Genomic DNA, 12,436 nt, shown 5'->3' with positions numbered 1-12,436 from the left:
AGCCATGTATACAAGGGAGGGAGAGTGGGAGCGGAGCCATGCATACAGGGGAGAAAGAGTGGGAGCCATGTATGCAGGATGGGACAGGGGAGCCATGTATACAGGATGGAAGAGTGGGAGCAGAGCCATGTATACAGGATGGGAGGGTGGGAGCAGAGCCATGTACACAGGATGGGAGGGTGGGAGCAGAGCCATGTATACAAGGGAGGGAGAGTGGGAGCAGAGCCATGTATACAAGGGAGGGAGAGTGGGAGCGGAGCCATGCATACAGGGGAGAAAGAGTGGGAGCCATGTATACAGGATGGGACAGGGGAGCCATGTATACAGGATGGAAGAGTGGGAGCAGAGCCCTGTATACAGGATGGGAGGGTGGGAGCAGAGCCATGTATACAGGATGGGAGGGTGGGAGCAGAGCCATATATACAAGGGAGGGAGAGTGGGAGCAGAGTCATGTATACAGGACGGGAGAGTGGGAGCAGAGCCATGTATACAGGATGGGAGAGTGGGAGCAGAGCCATGTATACAGGATGGGAGGGTGGGAGCAGAGCCATGTATACAGGATGGGAGGGTGGGAGCAGAGCCATGTATACAAGGATGGGACAGGGGAGCCATGCATACAACAGGGGGAGCCACACAGAGCTGGACAGGACGGGGGGAACCACACATACATTTTCTGATGATTAGAAAATAATCAGCATGTACAGAACTCCAGTACAATTTTTCTTAAGTGCTCAATGCTCCATTTCCTTGTAGGTTTCAATCATCATTAGCAGTGACGATCATCAGTAGAAGTAGCCCAGTGCTCCCACTGAAACAGAGAAACAAGCCAGGTGCTCCCACTCATTCAAAACCTATGGTGAGTTGAGTCACATTAAAAATGTTATATTAAATTATAAGTATGCACTGCTAAACTACAACCACGTCCATAGCCCCGCCCCCTTATGACCAAAGCCCCGCCCCTGTCACACCTCCATCCCCGCCCTGCCGGGCCATGGAAGAATGGTCTTGCTTCAAGCCGGTCCCTGGTGCAAAAAAGGTTGGGGACCACTGATTTAAACTGTCTGTAAAAATGGCAAGTTTTGTAAAAACATTGAATTTTTCACCAAGGAAAGGACAGTTCAAAGTCTAATAGAAATTCTCATAGGATGAACCAGTCGAGCGTGGTGTTCAACTGTTTGATCATTCTGCCTCCCAAATATGGAATAAAAGGCCACAAAGATTCGTTATGTTGACAAACATATTACCAATAAAAAATTCTATTCATCTAACGAAAAAACAAGTCCCCACTCAGGTCCATCATCTGTCAGTGGAAAAACAGGTTTCCACTTTATTAGTGGCTCAAAGGCTCTTGAAAACGAACATGGCTTCCATTAACCAATCCGGCAATAACCACTCTCCCGACGTCAAATTTGCCCCTCGCTTCTGAGCCTTTCAGTGAGCCCAAACTACTGTACATGTATTTGGCATTACTATAGTGAGAAGAACCCATTTAATTTACGGTGTGTGTGTCTACTGGAGCACAATCGGCACTATGTGTTGGGTAATAAAATGACAAATGTGCAGTTTTTTTCTCCCACATCCACTGTGCGCTAATTTCTGGAAAGTGCTTGTGGTTTCAAAGATAGTCATTACTTCAATAGATTAGTTCTCTGAGAGTTATAATTTCCAAAATGGAGTCATTTTATGGGGATTTCTACAGCTCTGATTTTCTGAAATTGTGTCATATTAGGGCTTCTGCAGATGGTGTATCACATCTCTTCTGGGATCTGCTCCTTTGACGTCACCAGGCGTGTCCTTATTCATATGGCAGCTGGGACTGGTAATGGAGTAGACAATGAAACCAGAAGCTCTAGAAGACATAGGCTCGATTCAGCCACTAAGATTAGGGTGCCTGGGATAAGTAGTACCATCCAGTCTGGCAGTATGGGTGTGTGTACTGTCCAGCTGAAGTAATCTGCTCCCTGATTCAGCCAATTGGATAGCACCATATTCTACGAAAGCTCGAAGCATGTTGAAGGCAGCTGCCAGATACAGCCTTGTTCTCCTCTGGTTCAGACCTCTGTGCTCAGCTCCCGACTTGTGTATTTGTTTCCTGTTGTGATCCCGTCCTGTTTGCTGACTACTCTTATGTCTGCTGATTTAGTATTTTCTCTACCTTACTGGTTCTGACCCGGCTACTATTTTTCTTTCCATATCACACCATCGAACAACAGGCAACCCTGTGGCACAAGCCAAGGGGATCTTTATGTAAGTCCAGTTCCATGTAGAGGTGTTGAAGGGTGATGAGCAAGACAATCCCTGCGATCAGGAAAATGGAATAGATAGCACCAAGCCTGTTCATGGTGGCCATCTTTTGAGCTGCCAGGTGGCCACAAACAAAGCTCCTAATACATTGTGTCTGCAAGCTATTCCAGTAAAATCTGGATTTAAATAGATAAATGGCGCTCCTTCCCCTCTCAACCCTGAAATGTGCCCAGACAGTAAAGTACAATCGTATATAGGGTATTGTCGGATACAAGAGAAGTTGTAAAATAATTTGTGAGGTCCATCTGTTTGCTATTAACCTTTGTGAAAGTGAAAAAATTGGGGTTTATATTTTGTGAAGAATTCTATAATTATCACCACGTAAAATGACACACATCAGATTTGAAAAATGGGCCCTGATTAGGAACCCAAAACTGGCTGCGGGAACTGGTTATCAGAGTATTTTGGGAACTAACTACTGTAGTCAACAACTGTAACTATAGACAATAACATATCTACTGAAATGATCAAACAACAATCTTCATCAGTAATAAATGAGTAACTAGTGGTGAAACCTCTCTGGAGTAATTACAGTATGGGGCTTGTTGATTCTTGGCAATCTAAACTATTGTAAGGGCCAATATTTTCTGTTAGATGAGTTTCAAGAAAAAATATTAGACAGTCAAAGATAAGAGTAGAGAAAGTATTAGCGCCCCCCATTCCAGGAGAGATTGTGCAGTAATCTGAATCCTTTAGGACTGAAAACATAATGGAATTTATGACTTGGAGTGACTCCATGAAACTAGGGCTGGAGCCATGCCAGCACATCTCCTGCAGGCGTGAATAAATGTATATTACAGCCATCAGCCACGCACAGCTTACAGATATATCATGGAACAGGGGTAATGTGTTTTATGTAGTTTATCACAATTCTCCTTGAAGTTAGTCGGTTTTAAAAGAAATTAGAAAGTCAGGATAAAGGGAAACTCTGTTATTATTGTACAGAAATTCACACTTGGCCTCACTGCACATTTATCCCCTAAACCCCTTTACCCCCAAGGGTGGTCCGTATGTTAATGACCAGGTTAATTACAATTCTGACCACTGTCCCTTTATAGGGTAATAACTCTGGAACGCTTCCTTGGATCCCGGTGATTCTGACATTGCTTTCTCTTGGCATATTGTACTTCATGCTAGCGGTAAAATTTATTTGATATGACTTGCATTCATTTGTGAAAAAAACTGAAATTTGGCAAAAATGTTGACAATTTTGCAATTTTCCAACTTTGAATTTTCATGCCCTTAAATCACAGAGATATGTCACATGAAAAACTTTCCCACATGTTTACTTTACATCACCACAATTTTGGAACCAAAATTTTTTTTTGTTGCGAAGTTATAAGGGTTAAAAGTTAAACAGCGATTTCCCATTTTTACAACACCAATTTTTTTTAGGGACCACATCACATTTGAGGTCACTTTGATGGGTCTATATGATAGAAAATACACCATTCTAAAAACTGCACCCATGAAGGTGCTCAAAACCACATTCAAGAAGTTTATTAACCCTTCAGGTTTTTCACAGGAATTTTTGGAATGTTTAAAAAAAAAAAATGAATATTTAACTTTTTTTCACAAAAAATTTACTTCAGATCCAATTTTACCAAGGGTAACAGGAGAAATTGGACCCCAAAAGTTGTTGTGCAATTTCTCCTGAGTACGCCGATACCTCATACAGCTCTGGCAAAAATTAAGAGACCACCACATCAAAACCCTGTAATGGGCAGCCCACTCTCCAGACCTGAACCCCATTGAAGACCTCTGGAATGTAATCAAGAGGATGATGGATAGTCACAATCAAGCAAACAGGAACTGCTTAAAATTTTGCGCCAGAAGCAATGTGAAAGACTGGTGGCAAGCATGCCAAGACGCATGAAAGCTGTTTTTAAAAATCACGGTTATTCCACAAAATATTGATTTCTGAACTCTTCCTGAGTTAAAAACATTAGTATTGTTGTTTCTAAATGATTATGAACTTGTTTTCTTTGCATTATTTGAGGTCTGAAAGCACTGTTTTTTTATTTTGACCATTTCTCCTTTTCAGAAAAATAAAACAAAATTTTTGCTTGGAAATGTTGACAAAAGTTTGTAGACTAAAAGAACAATTTACATTTTATTAAAAATATACCTATAAAAAGAAAAATCAGACAAACTGAACATTTGGAAGTGGTCTCTTAATCTTTGCCAGAGCTGTATATGCAGGTAAACCACCGTTTGGGTGCATGGCAGAGCTCGGAAGGGAAGGCGCGCCGTTTGACTTTTCAATGCAAAATTGGCTGGAATTGAGATCGGATGCCATGTCGCGTTTGGAGAGCCCCTGATGTGCCTAAACAGTGGAAACCCCCCACAAGGGACACCATTTTGGAAACTAGACCACTTAAGGAATTTATCTCGATGGTGGTGAGCACTTTGAACCCCCAAGTGCTTCACAGACGTTTATAACGTAGAGCCGTAAAAATAAAAAAAATCATAAAAATGATCTTTTCGCCCCCAATTTTTTATTTTCCCAATGGTAACAGGAGAAGTTGGACCACAAGAGTTGTTGTGCAATTTGTTCTGAGTACGCTGATACCCCTTATGTGGGGGTAAACTACTGTTTGGGCACATGGCAGAGCTCGGAAGGGTAGGAGCGCCAGATTTTACTGTTACGGTTTGCAGGTGCCATGACCCACTGGGAGAGCCCATGAGGTGCCAAAACAGCAGAACCCCCCCATAAGTGAACCCATTTTACGAACTACACTTTTCAATGAATTAATCTAGGGGTGCAGTGATCATATTGACACCATGGGTGTGTCACAGAATTTTATACTATTGGGCAGCCATGTGGTGAAACTCAGGAGGAACGGAGCGTTATTTGCCTATTCAAGTGAAAGGGTCTGTGCACATGTGTGTCTCCACGGACCGTGTGTCCGTGGGCAAAACATGTTGACATGTCCATTTTTTAATGTCAGCACGGGCCACAAAACATCCGCATAACTCACATGGATGTCGTCCATGTGACACACATCAGGGCCGGGGAAGAAGCGTTACAGTAAGCGCTGTTCCACGGCGCTGGGTGCTGAACACTGCTCTCATCATTCTCCCCCGCTTGTGCACCGGTAGAGCAGGGGAGAATGATGAGAGCCGTGTTCAGCACCCGGCGCCGGGGAACAACGCTTACTGTAACGCTTCTTCCCTAGCGCCTGTGGTACTGATGCGGCACACACATGCCACACGTGTGCCGCAAGTATTACACACGTACACTGACATCTCTTGTACCGTAAATATCAAGACATGTGAAAGAGGCGTTATAGCGGGTTTTTATGTTTGGCAGCTGTCACACACTAAAAGATGCTTTTTATTGCAAAAAATAGTTTTTGCATCACCACATTTTGAGAGCTATAATATTTCCATATTTTGTTCCACAGAGTCATGTGAGGTCTTGTTTTTTGCGGGACGAGTTGCCGTTTTTATTGGTACCATGTTCGGGTACATGAAGTTTTTTGATCACTTTTTAATCCAATTTTTGGGAGGCAGAATGAACAAAAACCAGCAATTCATGAATGTCTTTTTGGGGGGGGGGGGGCATTTATATCATTCTACGTGTGGTAAAATTGATAAAGCAGTTCTATTCTTCAGGTTGGTACGATTAAAGCGATACCTCATTTATATAATTTTTTTTATGTTTTGGCGCTTTTGTACAATAAAAACTGTTTTATATAAAAAATAATTATTTTTGCATTGCTGTATTCTGAGAGCTTTGACTTATTTATTTTTCCGGTAATTGAGCTGTATAGGGGCTTGTTTTTTGTGGGACAAGATGACGTTTTCGGCGGTACCATGTTTATTTATATCCGTCTTTTTGATCGTGTGTTATTCCACTTTTTGTTTGATAAAGCATTGCTTTTTGTCTTTTTTTATGGTGTTCACTAAAGGGGTTAAGTAGTGAGACAGTTTTATAGGTTGGGTCACTACAGACGTGGTGATACCAAATATGAGAACTTTTATTCTTTAGATTTTTATTTTTTCATTCAAATATTTATTTAGTGATAGAAAAAAATATAGATTTTTTGTTATTATTTTTTTGTAATATTTTTACAATTATTTTAAAACATTTTTTTTTACCTCATTCTAACTTTTACACTTTGTCCCACTATGGGAAAATAATTTTTTACAGGCTGATCGCTTTTATAGCATGCTATAGAAGCTGTCAGCACTGCAGTTACTGCAATGACCTGAGAGACTTCTTTATCATGCATTCCACATGACCGGGAAGCTTCTCAGCTCTGGTAACCCGGATGTCGTCAAGATGACATCGGGTTACCATGGCAGCGATCGGGACCCCGCATCATGCCATGGAGTCTCTGATCCAAAGGCAGAGGAGCTGTCAGCCCTTTGCCTGCTCCCAGAATGCTGCGAGCATGATCGATCGCAGCATTTCGGGGGTTAAAGCGCCGGGAGCGGTCTATGAATGCTCCTGGCACTTTGTTGTGAGCTCATCTGTTCATTCACCTTTTGTGTCCGAGGATCTCCCTCTTCTGGTGAAGGAAGGTAGTGAGGCTGATTTGGATGAAAGAAACCAAACAGCTGATCAGGTGGATTGTGACTGGGTAACAGGAACTTTAGATTGAATATAAGGCAGCCGACGCCCTTCTGAGTGGCTGGTGATTTCTTTGCTGGATTCTTGGAGACCAGTCTGATTCCTGCTTCCCAAAGATAAGTTTTTGCTCTGCTATTGAACTTATTAGTTTTGGTTTTGTTTACCTTGTTTTTTGAGTTCAGCCATCCCCGGCCGGGGATGTGCTGGATTCTTATTCTTTGATCTGTGTTCTCTTTTGCTCTGCTTTCAGAATATTCTGAGTGCTGATATAGGGTTTGAAGTCTAGTGACTTCAGGGTCCTTTTTGCTTATCAGTTGTGTTGGTAATATTTTTAGCAGGGTTTTCTCGGATTGCAGACAGCAGCTTTTCTGTCCTGTCCTTTTTAGTTAGCTTGGGCCCCATCGTTTGCTCAACCTATCTTTCTATCTGTGTTAGTGTTTTCATCTCGTTTCACCGTCATTATATGTTGGGGGCTGCCTATTGCTTTGGGTTCTGCTCTGGGGCAGTCAGTTTTTCCCTTTTCTCTCTTTAGGCTTATTTAGATCTCCGGCTGTGACGAGGTGTCTAGGATCACCGTAGGAACACTCCACGGCTACTGCTAGTTGTGTGATAGGATTAGGGGTCTGCAATCCGCTAGTTTCCAACCTCTCTGATTTTCTGGGCTGAGCTTGTGTTTTGTTTTTTCCTCCTCGGTGACTCAACCATAACACACTTAGTGCCGGGTGTCAGCTATGAGAATCAGCTGACAGCCGGCCGCATTCCATCCATGGTCATACAGGCCCAGGGCACATGGACGGAATAGTACATCAGATGTCAGAAAGGGGTTAACGATCGCAGATACACCTTTTAACGGTGGCAGCTAAGGGTACTTAAACCACATCACCACTTTTTAACTGCACTGAGGAATAAGGGTATGGCGCCCTCTAGAGTTGGAATTTCTCCGGGTCTCGGCTATCGGGGGAAGCTGAGACCCCAGAGAACGTTTCAGATCTGTTTTCACCAACCCCAGTGTTGAAATCACCATTAATAACGGTATAACAGCGACCGCGAAAAAAGTCCGCTTTTCAATTTAACTTCTCTCTCCTCTGATGTGATCGCACATGAGAGGAGAGAGAGATAGGGTCCCCGATTCCCCCCAGTACCTCTGTTGTCCCTGAAACCCCCCGTGAAGTCCCCTGAGCCACCAACGTTTTCTCCCAGGAGAAAATGGCAGGCGCATGCACAGTGCGCCCGCCGAGATCTGCCAGCCGCCATCTGGGAAACAATAGGAGATTTTTCCTATTGTTTAATTTTGATCATTGTGATAGACCCTATCACAGTGATCACAATGAAAAAAAAGTAAATCAAACCCCTCTTTATCACCCTCTTAGTTAGGTAAAATAATAAATACATTTTTTATTTTATTTCCATTTTTAGGGTTAGAGTTGGGCTAAAGTTAGCTTTAGGGTTGGGGCTTAAGTTAGGGTTGGGCTAGGGTTCAAGTTGTGGTTATGGTTGGGATTACGGTTAGGGGTGTGTTGGGATTAGGGTTGGGATTAGGGTTGGAGTTAGAATTGGGGGGTTTCCACTGTTTAGGTACATCAGGAGGTCTCCAAACACAACATGGCGCCACAACTAATTCCAGCCAATTTTGCGTTCAAAAAGTCAAATGGTGCTCCCTCCCTTCTGAGCCCTGCCATGCACCCAAACAGTGGCTTTTTCCCCACATATGGGGTATGGGCGTACTCAGGACAAATTGCACAACAAATTTTGTGGTCCATTTTCTCCTGATACTCTTGTGAAAATAAAAAAAATGGTTCCAAAGTAAAAAAAATTTTGAATAAAGTAAAATGTTCCTTTTTTCCTTCCACATTGCTTTAGTTCTCGTGAAGCACCTTAAAGGTACTGTCACACTTAGCGATGTACCAGCGATCCCGACCAGCGATATGACGCGGTCAGGATCGCTGGTACATCGCTAAGTGGTCGCTAGAGAGCTGCCACACAGGCAGATCTCACCAGCGACATCGCAGGGGTCGGGGGTCGCTACTTACCTGTCAGACGAGGCGATGAAGACGTCCTCCCGCCCGCATCGCTCGTCTCCACAGCAGGAAGCTGATGACGAGAAATGGTCCAGGACATTCTCGCGCGATCAGCTATAACCAGCGGGGGAGCAGTTGGAGGTAAGTATCAGACATAGCGATATCGCTAGCAATATCGCTATAACGTCACAAAAACCAGTGACGTTATAGCGATATTGCTAGTGGTATCGCTTAGTGTGACGGGTCCTTAAGAGTTAATAAACTTCCTGAATGTGGTTTTGCACCTTGAGGGGCACAGTTTTTAGAATGGTGTCACTTTTGGGTATTTTCTGTTATATTGACTCCCCCTAACTCACTTTAAATGTGAGGTGGCCCTTAAAAAAATGGTTTTGTAAATTTTGTTGGAAAAAGAAATCGCTGGTCAACTTTTAACCCTTATAATGTTGTAACAAAAAAAAAAATTATGTTTCCAAAATTGTGCTGATGTAAAGTAGACTAATTTGTGTGACACCACTGTGATTTAAGTGTACAAAAACTAAAAGTTTGAAATTCTCTCTCTCTCCTTCCCCAGGCGCGGTTCCTTTAAATTTTTACCATCAGCGGATCCGTACATCTGCCGATCCGCTGTCCCCCGCTTCTGTCAGGCCGCCTGCGGATCCGTTTTCCGCTATTTTGGCGGATTTTGACTGACCGAAAAAACTGAAGTGTGAAACAGGCCTAAGGGGTTAATGTTGATGATCATAAAAGCGAAGTTTGGCCAGAAAGACTGGACCTGGTCTTGTAGGGACCATATGAGCACATTCATCAGCACAGAAGGGAGATTCATCCAATAAGATATCAGGGATCTAGGAAACCAACAGCATCATTACCCTCCGCTTTCTCTTACAGGCCCATCATAATATTTTTCTTCAAGTGATTTTCTAACTTGTCAGCACATTCTACGTCATTTGGCTTTCTAGTTTACAGATCTCAGCAGGTAACGGTCAGCATCTTCTAATCTCTGGGGGTAGGTGGATACTCCAGGTTGTAAGTTCTATAGGATTTAACAATTTCTCAAAGTAACTTCAACATTTCCAAATGGAGCAGAATGTTATGGTCTAGAGGCAAAATGGTGATCACATGATTGTCATACGACCAGAATAGACAATCGATAAAGCAGCCACAGCCGGTGACTAGGAAGAATTTGTGACTTCTCTGCATTTAGTGGTTACTACTCACCTGGGTAGTCATATATAGGAATCTCCTCTTTACACCTCTCATCTTCCCTCACATATGTCTCTGTAGTATTAATATGGGTCAGATCTTCACCCTGAAACAAATATTGGAGAAGTCACATCTATTATCAGCTCTAATCCTGCCATCTCCACCGTTCTCATTACACAAGTATAAAACATATAATACTGGTGGATAAAACAAGACTGAGCACAAGACCTTCTCAGCCATCTACACATCATAGGGGAGATCTCGTGACACCTTCTCTCCATCTACCTGATGATCCTGAGGAACATTGGGATCTTCTTGTTTACAGTCCTGTGTAAGAAGAGGACGGGGACATCTCTCTGGTGTTGTCCTCTTACTGGATAGATCTGCAGGAAAAACATACATGGACTGAAGTCATTATTTACATACAGATAATTATAGCCCTTGTGTATTTAGTCCTATCTATTACCTGGTGATGTGAGGGGTTGAGGAACCTCCATCATGACGTCCTTGTACTGATCTTTGTGTCCTTCTAAATACTCCCATTCCTCCATGGAGAAATAGACAGCGACATCCTGACACCTTATAGGAACCTGACACATACAATGATACCATCATCCCCCGATGACTTCATAGCGTTACTGTATAATGTCCCAGCATTCCCAGCAGTGTCACCTCTCCAGTCAGCAGCTCAATCATCTTGTAGGTCACTTCGAGGATCTTCTGGTCATTGATGTCCTCATATACGAGGAGGTTACATGGAGGCCTTGGGATTGGACTCAGGGGTCTTCCCCATCCCTCAGACACAGGGTACTGACAGCGCTCACTAGAGGTCTTCTTCACTACTGTATACTCCTGGTTATGGAGAGACACATTAATAATTCTCACTACAGACATTTCCAGAGTCCTCACCTCTCCAGTTCTGTCCATCTGTTATTCCCATAGATAAGTATGTTGTAATGTGACATCATCAGAATCTCTCACCTCTCCAGTAAGCCGGAAGAGGATCTTTAGGGTGAGGTGTAATATCCTCTCCGCCATCTTGTCTCTGTCGATATCCATCCTTGATGGGTAAATCAGGAAAATTCTCTTATATAGAAGATCTTCACTGAGAGGATCCGATATTGTAGAGACCTGAATGAGAAGATGAGCCGATGTAACATCATAACAATCCTGTGTAATAATACAATTATTGGAAATATTAAAGGAAACATATGAGGAGATAGAACATGTAGATTTTGTATTCGCTAGTCTTTTATGGACTGGAACATAAGTTGAATTGCTGACTAACATCTCCTCCATGCTCCCAAACAATGGCTATGTTACTCACTGCTTCAGCAAATGATTGGCTGTAGGAATCACAAGTTGGTTGGGAATGACCAAGTAATACAGAGACTGGTGAGGATCTAAGCAGCAATGGTATTTTTATTACTTTACAACATACTGCGTTCTTCCCTGACAACTACTAATAAAACCTATATATTTAGGCCACAGACAACAAGCAGTTTCTCCCTCGGAGTCGGCAGCTGAATACGTTCCTCATAGACTCATCTTCCATAACACTAATTCTCGTCTCATTTACCGACACTGGAATCGGCATTAGTAATACTGCAGGAGACATTCATTACACGGGACAGGAGAAATAACTACTTCATGATGAGGACGACATCTTCATCTTCTACTACGGCTCTAGAAACATATTTGGCCAGAGTCCGTCACTGACTCCATCCCCACCGGCCGTCTATATGAAGGTTTCCCGTCTTTCCCACACTGTAATCTTCTATCAAGTTAGATCTCAGGTCTGATTCACACACAGAAGTTTGAGGCTTTTAGAAAAGATTTTTTGTAAGAACAAGACAGGAGTTATCTGATAACAATGTCTCCATGTACAGTGCTTTATTTTCTCTTTATATTATGTTGTTTTTTTTTTTAGCTTTTTCTTGTAGACTTCCATATATTACATGGAAAAACACCCCCCATAAATTGGGGATGGAGGTACTGTGGAAAAATTATACTGTGTGTGGGAATCAAGAAAGTGGCACTGTATGGTATCAAGAATGGGGATAAGTGAGGATTTATTATCTAGTGGCTTGGGTGGAAGAATATTGTGTGGGGCATCTTGTACTATCATAATGTGTGGGGGAATGGAGGTACTGTGGGAACATTATACTGTGTGGAGGCACTGTACATGGTGGGCCATTTATATGGATACACCTAAATAAAATGGGGATGGTTGGTGATATCAACTTCCTGTTTGTGGCACATTAGTATATGAGAGGGGGGAAACTTTTCAAGATGGGGGTGACCATGGTGGCCATTTTGAAGTTGGCCATTT

General features: G+C 42.7%; 1 protein-coding gene across 1 annotated transcript in view; it reads right to left on the bottom strand.

Moving 5' to 3' along the window:
- Window positions 1–12,436, bottom strand: part of LOC141055838 (uncharacterized) — a 53,317-nt gene that overhangs the window by 2,735 nt on the left and 38,146 nt on the right. Inside the window, exons 2-6 of the mRNA XM_073552548.1 lie at window positions 11,086–11,235; window positions 10,777–10,956; window positions 10,571–10,694; window positions 10,390–10,487; window positions 10,120–10,210 (exon numbers count right to left, since the gene is read on the bottom strand). Of these exons, the coding sequence (XP_073408649.1) occupies window positions 10,120–10,210; window positions 10,390–10,487; window positions 10,571–10,694; window positions 10,777–10,956; window positions 11,086–11,235 (643 nt within the window). The remainder of the gene's footprint in view (window positions 1–10,119; window positions 10,211–10,389; window positions 10,488–10,570; window positions 10,695–10,776; window positions 10,957–11,085; window positions 11,236–12,436) is intronic.

The sequence above is a fragment of the Dendrobates tinctorius genome, unplaced genomic scaffold, assembly GCF_039654945.1.
Source record: "Dendrobates tinctorius isolate UK_male_01 unplaced genomic scaffold, ASM3965494v1 ptg000192l, whole genome shotgun sequence".
NCBI lineage: Eukaryota > Metazoa > Chordata > Amphibia > Anura > Dendrobatidae > Dendrobates > Dendrobates tinctorius.
The sequence above is the reverse complement of the archived record's forward strand: the minus strand, read 5'-3'. Positions and strand labels throughout refer to the sequence as shown.